This window comes from Armigeres subalbatus, chromosome 2, assembly GCF_024139115.2.
Source record: "Armigeres subalbatus isolate Guangzhou_Male chromosome 2, GZ_Asu_2, whole genome shotgun sequence".
Lineage (NCBI taxonomy): Eukaryota > Metazoa > Arthropoda > Insecta > Diptera > Culicidae > Armigeres > Armigeres subalbatus.
Window position 1 is genome coordinate 122,338,717 of NC_085140.1, and position 16,286 is coordinate 122,355,002.

Here is a 16,286-nt window from a genome sequence, read left to right on the forward strand (position 1 = left end):
TCGTTATTTTTGTTAATCATATTAATGAACATGTATCATACAGTATATGAAAATTATAAGCCAAATGGAAAACTAAAAATACCAACTATTCGGCGTACAATTTATTTCTATTCGGGTTATCTTCGCTCATCTATAATTATATTCCACTATCTATAATGTTAACCATCGTTCCCTGAAATAAAATCGAATATCTGTTCTTCATTTTAGGACCCAATTCTTTTAGAAATTCCATAAGGCTTTAGAGATTTCCTTCGGGATTCCCTGAAGTATTTCGTTTGAAGTCCCTGGAGGATTCAACTCAAACAGCTCCCCCCCCATATTGCTTTATGTCATATTTGAATAGACCCTAATTTGTGGACTGACCCTGGGTGCTGCGGATAGAGCCGCTTTTCTGCTCTCAAGCAAGTGGAGGGATATTTTGAAATTAATCCCATAAGCAAAATTATTTTGCAGTTTCTTGGCTGTCAAACATTTCCCGCTCTTCGAATTTCTCTTTCCATGCTGCATGAAGGCGCACAAATGCGCAAGACTCTACATGACTTAACGATGGTTTACATACATTCCTGCTCCAATCAGCTGTTGAATTTCGGAAAATTTCGTAACGAGTGCTATTTAATTGCATTCCTATTAATATTCAACTCGAAATATAATGTGAAAATATTTGTTACAAAGAATACAAAACTCAATCTAAATTTATTTTTATTTTTTTCACAAATAATAACAATACTTCTCAATATTGGATCTGAAACGAACATAACCACAATCTTCAATGTTTGGCTCCGGCACAATAAAAAAGTTTGGCTTCAGTTTGACAACCAAATCGATTCTATTCGCACCACCCAGGACTGACCTCTGTGGTGGTTTTTTTTAAGCGTGCATTTGGGATATTTTTTTTTTCAATTTACATGCTCACTGGGCACCATATTCTGTCAGAAATTTCCTCCTTTATACAGCGCCAACTTTTTGAAAGGGCGAAACTGCTTTTATAAACAAGAGCTTCTCGCGTCACTGATGGGTTAATTTAAGCACACCCACGCAATCCAACACCACGGATGGAAACAGTGAATTCTCTTCTTTCATTAAATGGCACTGGATTCCGTGAGTGGGCGCAAATTAGCTTACCAGCGACGCGAGAAACTCTTGTTTACAAAAACAGTTTCGCTCTTTTGAAATATTGGGGCCGCTTTCTCTGATGTTTTTAAATTAATTTACCACCCATCCGTCAAGTGTTTCACTCCACGAGTTGTGTATACGGTTTGATGAACAAATTCTAATCAATATTAGTAGTTTTTCTGCATTTTGTCGCATAATTTATCGTCAAATCATAGAAAAATGAAGCTATTGACTTACAATTTCCTAACATCTAAGTGCATTCGCGGCGTGAAAGTTGGTTACCCTTTAAAATTGAACGTAAGTAACGAACTGGAACTGATTCGGAAGCAGCGTGCTGTTTGTTTTGAAAACAATATTGAATATTATTCCTCTAATACTATTTTTTCCGCAGATCGCTGAGAAAAAAATTGTTTCGTCGGATTTCAACTCGGAGTTCATCTCGCGGATGATCCCACGCTTGGATTGGGAAGCGATAAAATTGGCCGCTACTCACGTAAGTAACTTGCCATTACCCGCCAAGCTTTGTTGTCCACTCATAAGGGGAGACTGAGGAAATACGTCACCTTCGATTATACAAACAAATACAAATGAGGTTTTGGTTTTTGAAAGCGGATAATTTATGAAGAATCGAAAATGTCTAAGTTTGCTTCCCATTTACAACAGGTGGGTGCCGACCTGCCGGCCACCATTCCGGAGGATATTTCTTCGGACACCGAAACCCTACAGAAGCTGCACCACGTCCTGATGGAGGTAGACGTGGTCGAGGGTACATTGGAGTGTCCGGAAACAGGGCGGATTTTCCCCATAACGGACGGCATTCCCAACATGCTACTAAACGAGGACGAGGTCTAGGCTTTTGAATAAAGAAATAAGCGTAAGTTTATGATTGATTTTGGGTTTGAAATTGAATGACTTTATTGGAATCTTCTATTTAGAGTACATTATCGGTTCAATTACAGTACATATACGACTCTCTCTATTCCATTGTACAAATCGGTAACCATTAGTGAAATACCTTATTGTTTTGTCAAGTGCCTCGTTCTGCTAAGTATTTTCGGTTATCATATATTATAGGCTTCGGTTATAATTTGACTATTATGAGATTCTAGCTCGTTAAGACGGTGGACGCAATGGTGTAATTTTCTCCCGGTTCGATTGGTTTCTTCCAATGGGGACGTTGAACAATGATTATTTTCAGAGTTGCAGGCGCATACGAGGGAGATTTTTTTTTCACTTTTGGGACGATTTAGGTACATTTCGATCTTTCATATTTAGAATTGAAACGATTTCTGACATCTTGCTCGACGTTTGCAGAATTGTAGGGCGATTCGTTTCATGTCGGTTATTATCACATTTAATTCAACATTTTTTATCATGTAGTTCGATTGTTTTGGAATACGTTTGAATAGCATTTGCTTAAATACGATGATTACACTTGGTATATAGAATACCTACAGAAATCGCGCATTTTGTCCTAACAGATTATTGGTATGCTATTTGCGGCTAGATATTTGAATAGCTCTAATCATTGTCTAGATTAAATTGGTGAATTAAATCTATTGAAATAATCTGCTACCCAATTTCGATTTTTAACTTTGGAGGAAGGCATTTTTGTTTTTTTTTGTGTTTTTGAATAGTTGGACCTTGAGCAAAGCACTGCTAAATAGTTCTTTGAAGCTTGTTCATTGGAAGTGGTTGTTCATTGACAACTATTAGATTGCTGATCGTGTTTCATTGATCTTTGTTGTTGTTATGTTTCAACAGTGGGTGATTATTACGGAATGCTTCAAATTTTCCAAACAAATAATTATGATGATATGGAAATGCTAATATCATCTTCCAAACTTAGACGTACATGTTCATGATTAGGCTGACCATACGTACCGTATTTAACGGGACAGTCCCGTTTTTTAGACCTTTTTGTGCTGTCCCGTCGTAATCTAAAAAATACTCAATTTGTCCCGTTTTTCAGTGATTCTACATATATCATACATAGAAAGTGTTTTTTTTTGCGTCATTATTGGAGAGATTTACAGCCCTCGGCTGACTCATCTCTTACACGTAAAAAAATTTTATGTTGTTATTATCAATATTTCTAATACTTTTTTGCCAAAGCAGGCGCTTAATGACATGTATAAGAAAAAACTTATACATCGCATTAGTCACATACATTCGCAAACTTATACTTTTCATTTACTTATGAATGTTATTATAGCTTTTTGATATGGGATCATTCATTAGGTGGCATAATGAAGAGTATAAGTATTTTCGAATGGTTTTTTTGCCATAACATATAAGGTTAGTTTTTACGTGTACCAAAGAAAGTGGACTATATCCATAAAAAAGTGTGACATGTTCTGTTATTAGTGCTGTTTTTAAAAGAAGCTATCTATACCTTGATCTATACCGTTTTGTATTTTCCATTGATCGACTTTTCTTTAGGTTTTCAACAGTTAAGGTCACTCCTGACGGAAAATTTTCAAAGTGCTCACGTTTTCGGGGGCACACCACTCGATACAGAAGCAACGCACAACTGTCATTTTTGTTAATTTAGTTTTGCTGCGTCGCAGCATGCGTGAAAAAATAAAAATGACAGTTGTGCGTTGCTTCCGTATCAAGTGGTGTGCCTCCAAAAACGCGAGCACTTTGAAACTTGGATTCCGTCACGAGTGACCTTAATGATAACAGGTGCTTCTCCGGGAGATTTTTCATACAGTCTATGATTGTTTCTGCTTATTCCGCAGGCATTAAAATTTGGCCAATTTCATCAGTGAATTGAACGAAATTAGTAACTTGGTAGGCAAGTATTTCAGGACAGGTCACTCCTCAACGTCAATAATATAAAGCACGGGGACAATCATTCTAATTTTCAGATTAAGTTCATTTTCGATTATTCTTTTTGAATCTTCCGCAGAAGGTTCTTTAATTTTTTTTTAAATCTGCTTCACCACATATCGTTCAATCATTTGATTATTTCTGAATAATTCTGAATATTTCGAAATAATCCACTGTAAAAAAACGACGGCATGAAAAAAACAATGTTTGAATCAACTGAACAAAATCTAGTTTAAGGCAACTTCAAATCGAGGGAAAATTTGGTCAGATTAAAGCCTAGATTTAAGGTCCCCACGTACTTTAAAGCTAGTTTACACATTAGGAGCTTGTCTGCAAATTTCGCTCCATTTGTGTGGACGAGATTTATTGAATTCCGTCATTAAAAATTATAAATTCGGCCCGATTTAAAATTCAATCCGGCGGAAATCTCCGAGAGTCCGAGCTGTAAATCAGACTATAAATTGGTCAGGATTTTTTAACTTTTCGCGATGAAATTCTATGAGTTCCGCTTTTTTGGGATTACATTGGAACAAAATCAATGGACCAGATTCCCGAGGTGTGAGGCTACTTTAAGCGTCATATAAATCAATTTCGATCAAAAAAGACTGTGAATTGATTAGATTTGTTGAGTGATTGACTATTGTTAAATATCTAAATGTATGTCTAAGAGTAGATTAAAATAAAATTTCAAGATTCCCCTTTTTTTTAAATATTGTGTAATGCGTAATTTTCTGTTCCTTCGTGTTTTTGTCCGCGTCCCTTTGAAGAGTGAAATATTTATAGCTTAGTATTTTTTCACAATACAATAGAAGATTATGGTGGTGAATGATTCACTCTAATGTCGTTTTCGTTTTTGCGGTGTAGCTGCACCGGGTGTACACTTTCTGCACTGAACTTGTTCGTTTTTGGTTTTCGCTCTACACGTAAAAAAATTTAATGTTGTTTATTATTAATATTTCTAATACTTTTTTGCCAAAGCAGGCGCTTAATGACATGTATAAGAAAAAACTTATACATCGCATTAGTCACATACATTCGGAAACTTATACTTTTCATTAACTTATGAATGTTATTAGCTTTTTGATATGGGATCATTCATTAGGTGGCATAATGAAGAGTATAAGTATTTTCGAATGGTTTTTTGCCATAACATATAAGGTTATTTTTTTACGTGTACACTCAAACCCCAATGAGAATAGATAGAAGGTGAGGAAGAAGACCAAATGCAAGTGTATTAGTGGATGATGGAAAATGTAAACAGCAAATGGTGACGTACATATTTGCACGGCTTCTTATGGGAGCTTGTTCGAATGTAGTAGTGAAAGCTTTTTCGCCATACACGAAAGGCACGCACACAATATATGGATTTCCATACCTTAGTATTTATTTTCATTGCTCAAACCCCACTTTTTCGTGCACCGTACGGAAAGCGTACCACGCATAAAATCGAGAGTGTAGCTTGTTCGAATGGTGTTGTTCCTATAGATAGTGGAATATATAGATGAGCGAAGATAAATCCTCTGTCTCCAAACGAACTGTCAAACGTGTCTCCAAACGAGCATGACGTCACGATTTCAATGGAAACGTTAAGGGCTGTGACGTCATATGCGCGTGTGCACGGGCAAAAAAATCGACTCAACCATGCTTTCGCTCATCTATAGATTCTACTATCTATAGTTGTTCCCAATACAGTCCCATGTCACGTGCTTGTTGCTGTCAAATTCTGTTTTGTTTTGGCTTCGGTTTTGATGTGCCGAGTGTGCGCGAGTGCTCGTTGGAGATAATTTTTTTTTTAATAAAGTGGGAATGGTAATTGCGCGTTGTTTGAATTCTATTTATCTAATGCCAAATAAATAAAAATGTAGTTTTATGAATGTCATAAGAAAAGGATAATTAAAAACAGTGTAGGACATTTACTAATCGATTAGTTTATAAAAGTTAGGCGATGAACCAAGGTAAAAGAAAATGATTACGTTCAACCAGTTGTATTGTACTAATTCATGTTCCTGCTTTTTAATTGTATACTTTCGTTACCTTGACCATCGGTCTGAATATATGTATTATTAGTCATGAAATTATTCTAATAAACAAGTTTTTTTGTGGAACTTAAAAATAGTTTGAACCAATATCAGAACTTGTTCTTCGAACTATCTTTGGAAAAATCAACTAGCTTGAGGTGAAGTCATTCCATAAACTCTTTTGAATTACAAGTTTTTGGTATTTGCAAAGGATTTTCACAACATTTTCAGATTTTGAATATTCAGCTTTGATCTATTGAGATTTTGTTGTTTATTATTATCTTATAGAATCTAATGACTCAATAGCAATAATTACAGTTTTGCTTTGCCAGCTCACATTTTATTACATGGGCCTCGTTTTAGTTGAGCCTTTGCTGGTTAATCCATGCAATTGAAAACGTAGTTGAGCATATTTAGCATAATTGAACATAATTTGTCGATTGTAATGTTAAAGTCACAGTACATATGTTCAAATGGCTGCCAGGTCACCTCTTAAAAATAAAATTCAATAGATGAGGCGATGTGTTATAGCCTATTCAGATTACGCCATTAATCTTAATAAATATCGTGTTCAAGTGGAATTGAAAATTGAATGTATGTGGATGGGCATCAAGTTTTTCAAGTGATATCTGCTCGGGCAGTGTCCGGTTATTAGGCCAGTGAAGGTGCAAAGAGCTCTCTTGCTGAGCTCCAAGAGCTTTTCGGTTACTTTAACATTGGGAATTATAAATCTCTTTGATTGAGCACACTTTTCGGCAACCAACCAGTTGGTCATCAACCTTTGTGCTTCCCAGGATTTCAACTCCATTTTTATAGTACAGTATGATATACCGCAGAAAGGTTCTGGGCCAATAAACTGTGTGTTTGAACCTCGTTTTGCAAGCTCGTCTGCCTTTTCATTACCTTCAATGCCACAGTGTCCTGGAACCCAGTACAGATTTACGGAGTTCTCTTGGCACACTTTTCGCAATGAAAGAATGCAGTCCCAGACAAGTTTTGATGTACATTTATCAAGTTACTCTTTATCATAGGTATTTATTATAATAAATGGTTTAATTTTAAACGGCTATTAGCTCAATCAGCATATCACGAATGTACATGTATAACAAGATTAGTTTAGAATCGAGCTTTTTTAATTCGTTTAATAAATATATTTGCTAAGCAATATTTTATAAAACTGGAAAACTTTGGAAACCAATTTCATTTACATATAACTCATTCTGCTTTCTACTTAATTTGTGAATGCTAAGAAAAATGTATGTCTATTACGAAACGAAGATCGCCGCAATAATAGTTGTAATAGAATAACAATTTAAGGATCAGTGAAAACGTGTCCCTCAGAATCCAACATTCTTCTCAAAAACCTGAAATGACCCAAGAATTCCCAATGAAAATCCAAAAATGAATCTACTTGTAGTTTTGTATTGTGATTTATTGGAATATGCTTTTGCATGTTTAAATACTTCAATCAAAAACAAAGAAACTCTTACCCTATACTACTTATAATGAATTATTGACCGTGGAATTTTGCAATATTTAATTCGTTTTGAAATATCATGCATCGTTTTCATGATCTGTTAGACAGTGCGTACTGTCTGCCGTAATCTGAAAAAGTGACGTATACACCATTTTCCAAAAATGGTGTTAACGAGTTCTACTCATCGAACTGTTTAACAGAAAAATGGAAAACATGCATGTTGTAAAATGGCTGTTACGTCACTTTTCCAGATTACGGCAGCTGTGTTCAACTTTAGATAATTGAACCAATTAAACAGAAAGTAAAAGTAAAATGTCTATAAGAGTGACACTATTCATATAATTTCAATTGAAGCCCAACAAGAGAAATATTGGAATAAGATACATATTTTAAAGCAGGCAGCAAGAACAAAAACAAATATGACAGAAGCATGGAAGATGACTGATGTCACACATACTTTCGCAATCTTATTGGGACTGCACTGAAAATGTTCGTTTATGTGGTGCAAAAAGATGCACTTTCCGGTGTAGCTACACCACAAAAACGAAAACGACATAAGATATTTCTTATTTCTTACACGGAAAATGAGAATAAAGCCCACAAATTTTGAAATTTTTACAACTTTTTAATTTTATTCCAAGGTTTTTTGACATGTCCCCTTTTTGTAACCGCGTTTGTCCCGTTTTTTCACCGAAATCATCTGGTCAGCCTATTCATGATAGAATTATGAAAAAATATGACTAAAATGTGTTTTTTCTGTATTTTTCAGATTTTTGAGGGGCGTTTAGAACGTATAATTTAATGCATTTTGGTAGTTCAGAGTAACTTCTGTAAAAAAAACACTGTGCGTTTATTAAACTCCTAAATATTCACTCGATGTATTTCATTTGTACATAATTTAATAATAATTTACATTACCTAAATATTTTTTACAATGTAATTCAATTATTGTAATATGTGAAATCCCTCACTATTTCATAACGTTGGATATTTTTCAGCGCATGATGTGCCTATTTCCCAACTCGAATCGTCAAACGACGTCTTTGAGCACTTATACAACTAATTTGTTAAGAATTGAATCATTTGTTTGAGAAACTGCATAAATCCATTTAACACAATTTCGAGAAAACAACAAAAAACTGTTTTTGAACAAATTGGCACCGAATCTTTTGATTTCTTCGATGCAGATCAATAGTTTTTGGCAAAACTCAACACCTTGGGGCACTTCCTAACTAAAAACTAAAAACAGTACTCCACAATTGCTCTTCAAAGTGCGTGGACTTATGTAGTTTTTCAAACAAACAAAAAAAAATTTCATACATTTCAGAACGAAATTATTTTTTTCGTATTTTTTGCCAGAATACGTATTTTTGGACGAAGATTCAGAATATATAAAAATATCATTTTGGCCAAAAATGTTACATATGCAGTTCAATTAGCAAACATATGCACAAACGATTTAATTAACCTCAATTAGAAATAATTTTCAAAATACTAAGCAAACAAATATGTATTACTCTTGAGAGACGAGTCGGAACTTCGAATGAAGTCAGGATTTTTAACGAAATACAATTTTATTAAGCGTAACAGTACGGTGTTCAATGTAGGAATGATCGTCGAAATTATTTTTTCTAACAAGCTACTTGTATTGCTATGTAGCTCCCATACCAACATAACAGCGCTATAGCCGATTGATTATTGCGCCAACACCCCCTCTCAATCGGATAAGCCAACACCTTGGCACAGTTTCTTGAGGTGTGTGGCGTCCACCGGTTTGGTAAACAGATCCGCAAACTGGTCCTCGGTTTGCACATACTTCAATACTATTCGATCGTTCGCAATATGATCTCTAATAAAGTGATATCTTGATATCTATGTGCTTCGATCGTTTGTTTTCGCAATTGTTTGCCATGCCTATTGCTCCTTGGTTATCCTCGTTTATTGCGACTGGATCCGATGACCGCTTCAGCTGGAGGTCTTCCATCACTCCTGAAAGCCAGATAGCTTCTGAGACAGCAGAACAAAGGGACACGTATTCTGCTTCACTTGAAGATGTGGCAACTATCACCTGCTTCTTAGGCTCGATGCCCATGTTGCGTCTTTTCAACGCATCGTGCACACGGCGTTAAAAGAACGCATGTCTGCATCGGAAAAAAGCGGTAACGCAGCGCCTCCGCTCCGATGCCCAGTCGGCGTCAGCATATCCGACCAACGGTTCAGCTGAATCATCACGAACGTATTTCAGATGCTTCGCTTTCGTTCAATGCATGTATCGTAAACACGCTTGAGGCACTGCCTATCAGTTGTTGTTGGATTTTGTTGGTAACGAACGTCCCAAGAATCCGACGGGACAACACAGATCAGGTCTGGTGCACAGCATTTTGAACATAATTGTACCCAGAAGCTCGCGTTACGGTTCGCTTGGTTGCTTCACCATCTCGCGAAGCACGCAGACTCTTATCCATAGGCGTCTTGATAGGGTTACTATCCAGTTTTTCGATGTTCGCATCCTGGCAAAGTCTCATTGAATTTTTCGTCCGGTCGTACTCAAGCTTCATACCCAAAAAACGATTGACTTCTCCGCAGTCTATCATGGCAAACGTCTAATTTATTTCTTTCTTCAGTTTCTCTATCGTTTCCAGCTTTTTCCCAGCTATTAGCAAATTGTCCACATAGAGTATGATGTAGACTTCATCTCCTGGTTGTATACGTACATAGAGGCAATAATCATGTTGTGATCGCTGGAAACCCAAATTCAATAAACAGTCGTTGAACTTTTTGTTCCAGCACCTTGGAGATTGCTTCAATCCATACAGTGATTTGAACAAACGGTACACTGTATTTGGGAGGAGCTGCGACGCCACCCGGAATCACCATGTATAATTCTTCTTTCAGCTCTCCATGCAGGAACGCTGTCTTGACGTCCATTTGATGGCAGTGAAATCCTTGCTGAACACCAGCCGCGAGTACAGTCCTGATGCAACTGGAACTGGAGCAAACGTTTCCTTGAAATCAACGCCAGCCTTCTGCAAAAATCCTTTAACGACCAGCCTTGCTTTATACCGTGACCTGCCCTTATTCCGCGCATTGCCTAATACCGTGGATTTTATCCAAATTGATGAATATAGAGGTACTGTCTGTCATACACATCACATTATTTGGTGAAATGCACAACTATATATCAGAAAATGTTAGCAAATTATTATTGTGGGTATTTGTGACGTAAATTAGGCGCTAAAAAATAAATGGGAAAATGTATGGCTCGACCAGTCAAAATTTTCATCCGCTTAGCAAAACGCTTAAAATTATGATTATATTTATACAATATCTTGTAACCTAATTTTTTAATGATATTTACTTCCAATATCTCATTGAGCCCATTTTTACAGCTATAAAATATGAGCTGGATACTGGAATGGTGTTTAATATTCTTGTTTTTGCATTTTTATTGATCAAAACCATTGTCGCGGTATTAGGCCATCTTCTTCGCCAGTAGTGCCTAATACCGTGACTAGGCTATACCGTGAAGTTCATACTCAGAAAAATAAAACAAAACCCTCACATTGGATACATAGACCACTAGACAGTATCATATAGGTATTGAAACATTCATGTTAGATATCTACGGCATTTTATACGTAGGATTACTAGGGGAGCATCATTCAGATGAATTACACATTGCGATATGCATTATTCCAGTACATACTTCCCCAAAGAGAAACTTCTTTTGGAAGACTTAAAGATGATATACATCTAATGAACATACAGATAAAAGATATTTTAGTTACTAGATAAAGATTGTCGCTTCTGTTCCCTTTGTTCTGCTGTCCGAAACATGTGTGGTACATACCTGTCAAATCGTATGGATTTTCCTTCTTTGACATTTAGCTCCCCTATCTTCTCCAGCAAAAGATGTTCCGGACAGCGACGACAGCGACAATCTTTATCTAGTAACTGAAATATCTTTTATACAAATGGTCTTTATTGTGTCATTCAGCACATGCGAATACGATATCATTTATGCGATATTTACCACAGACAATAGACGTAAATATTTTTCCTGTACAGTTTCCATTAGAAATGTAGGTAGAGTATTTTTCATCTGAATACAAATCCTCCCATTGTCTTCAAATCTACTTAGACACTCGATTGGATATCACCTATCTAAAAGCTAAATTAATGTGAAGTAAATTATTTGAAAAATTAATAAACGCTTTTAAACCGTCAATATTGAGAAGTTGCTAACTTCCCAAGGAAATGATTATTTTTCCAGTATCTGTGTAAAACGGTAATTTTTTTATGACGTTTTTTAGTGTGACCTAATAATTTAACTGAAATTTGTATATGATTCGATTACTTACATATTTTATTGTAAATGTGGTCTTAAGTTCATCATTTGAGCTTGTTTAATAGGGCACGGTATTAGGCAATTTTCTGCGCGGTATTTGGAATCTTCTTCGAAATGTACGCGGTATTAGGCATATTCATAAGTCAAATGTCGAACACTATTTTCTTCATTTTTTTATGAGTTGAAGTACAAAACATATTTTTCCCTTCAAATGTATTTAATATTGATTAAAGCGACATAGTTTTCAAGGGTGATTGTTACAAATTGAATTTTTTATAGCGAATTTATTGTGGACCCGTCCTTAACCCCACGGTAATAGGGCATGTCACGGTACTTCGCTTTATTTCCGGTCGCATCGTCTTTCAGCCGGAACACCCATTTTGTCTTCAGAGGTTTCACTCCCTTGGGACAACTTGATAATCGCCAGACCTTGTTCTCCTCCATGGAACGTAATTCATCTCGTATGGCTGTCATCTATTTGGTCTGGTCAGGTCGTTCGGTTAGTTCATCATATTATTCGGGTACATCTGCGGATATCAATTCACCAGAAACAGCTCTATAACCGATAAAGTAATCGTATAACCTACCGGGGAGCCTGCGCTCCCGTCCGCTATGCCTCGACAACAATTCACTGAGAATTTCGTGTCTTTCTGTGGGCGAAGGGAGCGCGTTTTCTGGTTCATCAACATCATCAATTGACCCTTTATTTTGACTGATTTCAGATTCATTTTGGGCTTGATCATCCTGGGGGGCTAATTCGCCCTCTTGCTCGAAGGAAAGATGAACAGCCAATCAGCTTGATTCATCGAACTTGACGTCTCGAGCAATTGTAACTTTTCGAGTCACCGGGTCCAACACACGGTATCCATTGGGAGCATACCCAATCATTATCATCTCATTACTAGTGGCATCTAACATACGTCTTTTCTGCTTCGGGATCCAAACGAAACTCGTACAGCCCAACACACGAATTTTCTCAAGATCCGGTGTACGACCGAACCACATCTCAGCAGGGGTGACAACAGAAGGCAGCGCGCTTGTTGGACTTCGGTTCATCAAGTAAACGCACGCCAGAGCTGCTTCTGACCACAAACTTTCTCAATCAAGGTTCGGTTGAACCTCTCCGCTACACCATTTTGTTGGGGACTATAGACTTATATATAAGCAACCGTAGGCTCCAGCAGGATCCCATTTTTCTTGTAGTACTCCATTTGATTTGCAGAACAGTACTCCGTTCCTTGATCAACAATCATCCGCGATATAGACTTCCCGAACATGGCCGAAACATTCGTTTCGAATTCTTTGAATTTCTCGAACACGCCAGACTTTCTCTTCAACAAGTAAATCATGGAGACAGTAGTCATCGATGAAACTCACAAAGTATTTCTTAGTAGTAATTCTCGGTTCATTAAACGGTTTTCGGCATTGCTTAGCTTGTACGCAGGTGCAGGTGTTACAAAAATCGATCTAACTTGATTTTTCATTCATGCCTTTCAGCATACCTTTCCTGGCCATGATGTCCAATACATGTTTGCTAATATGCCCGAGTCGACGGTGCCACAAGTTTCCAATTCCTACCTCACTATGGTTTGCTTGGACTTCTTGAAACGACAGATCGAGTTGATGCAAATTACCACGGAGGTGTCCAGTGGCCAACAGCTTTCCGTCCTTCTTCAACACTGCTACGTTCACGAAAAAAAGGACATCCATACCTGCATTTGTCATTTTCTTGACCGACATTTTCAGATTTTCACGTAATTCAGGGACGTAAAGCGAGCTTTTGATGTTGAACGGTCAAATGTCAGACTAGTGAATACGGTCTTGTCGCATACCAAGTGGTCACTGCACCCGGAATCGAGCTTGAATACGATGCGTCCTGGCCTCTTCTCCGCAACATTGGAATTAGCCAAGAATCTCAAGGCACTATTCTTCGCTGGATTGGCTTCCCGTTGGTTATAATCTTTCTTCATATGTCCCCTGCGACCACATCGATGGCATCTTTGTCTTGATATGTCCTCGGCGACCAGCATCGATGGAATTTTGAGAACTTCTTTTTCGAGTCACTGGTAAAAGCTACAGACTAGTGTTCAACGGAATCACCTTGCTGATTGGATCGTTTGCTTTCCTCGGCCAACAGACGTTGCTTGACGTGATCCAAGTTTAATTCTTCTTCCGCTGCATTCTCCAAGGCCGTGACTAGAGGGTCAAAAGAGTCTGGCAACGTTAAAAATAGTTGCGATACCAGATCACTTGCAGCCAACGTCGCACCAGCGGTCTTCAATCTTCTTACCAGTCCGTCAAATACCAACAGATGTGTCCTCATATCGGCGCCTTCCTTCATCCTTAAACGAGCCAACTGCTTCCGAATGATTGATTGGCTCGCCACGGATTTCTTTTGCATATGTCGTCTCTAAGCTGGTCCACATATCCTTCGTGGTCGTCTTTTCTCGAACGATTTCGCTGCAATCCGGTCTTTTTCCTCGAACTTCGCTTTATCTTTTGCTGCCACCGGCGCCACTCCGGTCAAAACATCCGCAACGCCTTTCGCTTCTAAGTATACCTTCACTCGATAGGATAGCTCCAGTTCTGAAAATCTGCCCCACTTTCTCGCAATAACGGGATGTTGCAGGTCACGTCTTTCGCGGTGGTGCCGATAACCTCTTGAAAGCCGAGTCGGAACTCCTAATGAAGTCAGGATTTTTAACGGAATAAAAGTTTATTCAGCGAAACGTTCTTAACAGTACGGTGTTCAATGGAGGAATGAGCTACTTGTGTTGCTATGTAGCTCCCATAACAACGTAACACCGCTATATCAAGGATAACAATCAATTAACAGTATGTTCCATTGTGAATATTCTCTTAAGTGTGATGTATTAGAATAACATTTATTTTCTTAAGGAATTTTGTATATTAATTTTTGGTATTTTACTTCTTATGCACACCATGTTCATGACGCCCCACTCTACTGTCCATTCTTCCATAGCTGCAAACGAATTGGATGAGGAGTTAGCTCGCATTGGAGCATCACAAGACTAGTCCTGAGCCAGCTATTTCAATATCTAGGTGTTGGGTGAAGCGTTTGATTGGCTCTTGGGCTTCCACTCAACACAAACGGTATTGGACTAGTTTGGATTCATGTCGACAAACAAAATTATATATCTGCGAGCAATCTCCGGTAGTATCAAACTATTCAGCTAATCTGTCTGAACAGAATTGTAGTGTCTTAGTCAAGGCCTTGACAGGTCACTGTTGACTCAACTATCATATGGCAATTATTCAACGTGTGATGGTTGTGAATCCGTTTATGGAACTTTTTATCATCTAATAATGTAACTGCCCACTCTATGCAATTGCGTTTCCAAATATTTGGCAAACACTTTGGCACTGAAATTGACTTCAGAAACCTGAACGTTCAAAGTGTTCGGCAGTTCATAACCCGTTGTGGCAAGGAGCTATAAGCTCTTATACGCTTATGCGTTGTATGCCTTGTTCGAGGTACTTTTCCAAACTTTCCCTATGTTCTCCCATCCACATTCCTAAATGCATTAGCTGCGTTCGACGGTTGTTTATCAGCTGCGTCCGTATGTACTGCCGCAATCAGTTGAGTAGATGGCAGTAGTGGGCCAACGTATATCAATTCAAAAGTTTACACCGAAAAATTTCACCGAAATCTCAACAGCAGAACTGTTCGGTAAATAATTTAACTGATTTTCGATGATTTTGACAGTTGAACAATGGAAAAAACTACAAAAAATCTGTAATATAAATTACCGAACAGTTCTGCTGTTGAGATTTCGGTAAAATTTACCGAATACGGTGAAATGAGTTAAGTGTGTATGTCACCTAACGATACCACTTGGAAATGCTTGTTCAGACTACGGATAATCTCTTCATATTCTTCTTCTTTGTGGCAGGCAATCACCATGTCGTCAACGTAAACCACCAGATAAGAGTACTTCTTTCCATTTTGCCTAACGTACAAACATGGGTCATTCTTCGACTGTTGGAATTTCATCTGCTTTAAAATTTAGTCGAACTTCTTATTCCAGACATGACCGGCTTGTTTTAGCCCATACAATGACTTGCGTAATGAGCATACCTACTGTGTTTCGGTGTCCATCTTCATATCCAGGAGGCAGGCGCATAAAAATTGACTCCTTCATCAGGTCCCCGTTGAGGTAGGCGGTTTTTACATTAGCGTGTATGACCAACATTCCTCGATGTCTGGCAACCGTTAGCAGCACTCGAAAAGTTAATTGACGAACCACTGGTGCGAAAACTTTTTCATAGTCTGTTCCAAACTTTTGATAAAAGCCTTTTGCGACTGAGCGGGCTTTATACCTCGCAACGTTGCCGTCTTCGTCCAATTTGCGTACATAAATCCATTTGAAGCCAATAGCTTTCCGATCAGGTGGTAGATCCGCCAAATGCCATGTACCATTCTCATGCAATGATTTCATCTCATCTTCAATGGCTGCCTTCCATAGCTCTGCTT

The 16,286-nt window shown here is 37.8% G+C and overlaps 1 protein-coding gene across 2 annotated transcripts; it reads left to right on the forward strand.

Annotated features, from left to right (window-relative positions):
• Positions 1-1,207: 1,207 nt before the first annotated feature.
• On the forward strand, positions 1,208-8,616 carry LOC134210772 (multifunctional methyltransferase subunit TRM112-like protein). Of its 2 annotated transcripts, none has more exons than XM_062687029.1 (4): positions 1,208-1,410; positions 1,505-1,606; positions 1,777-1,987; positions 8,213-8,616. In XM_062687029.1, exons 1-3 carry the CDS (start codon positions 1,333-1,335, stop codon positions 1,963-1,965), a joined length of 369 nt encoding a protein of 122 aa, XP_062543013.1. In that variant the 5' UTR covers positions 1,208-1,332; the 3' UTR covers positions 1,966-1,987; positions 8,213-8,616. The 2 variants fall into 2 exon arrangements, with proteins under 2 accessions (XP_062543013.1, XP_062543014.1); XM_062687030.1 differs by lacking the exon at positions 8,213-8,616 and adding an exon at positions 2,049-2,688.
• Positions 8,617-16,286: the final 7,670 nt, after the last annotated feature.

Coding starts and splice junctions, on each gene's coding strand:
- LOC134210772 (XM_062687029.1), top strand. CDS start 1,333: ATGAAGCTATTGACTTACAATTTCCTAACATCTAAGTGCATTCGCGGC. Junction 1,411..1,504: donor GTTACCCTTTAAAATTGAAC/GTAAGTAACGAA, acceptor TTTTTTCCGCAG/ATCGCTGAGAAAAAAATTGT. Junction 1,607..1,776: donor TAAAATTGGCCGCTACTCAC/GTAAGTAACTTG, acceptor CATTTACAACAG/GTGGGTGCCGACCTGCCGGC.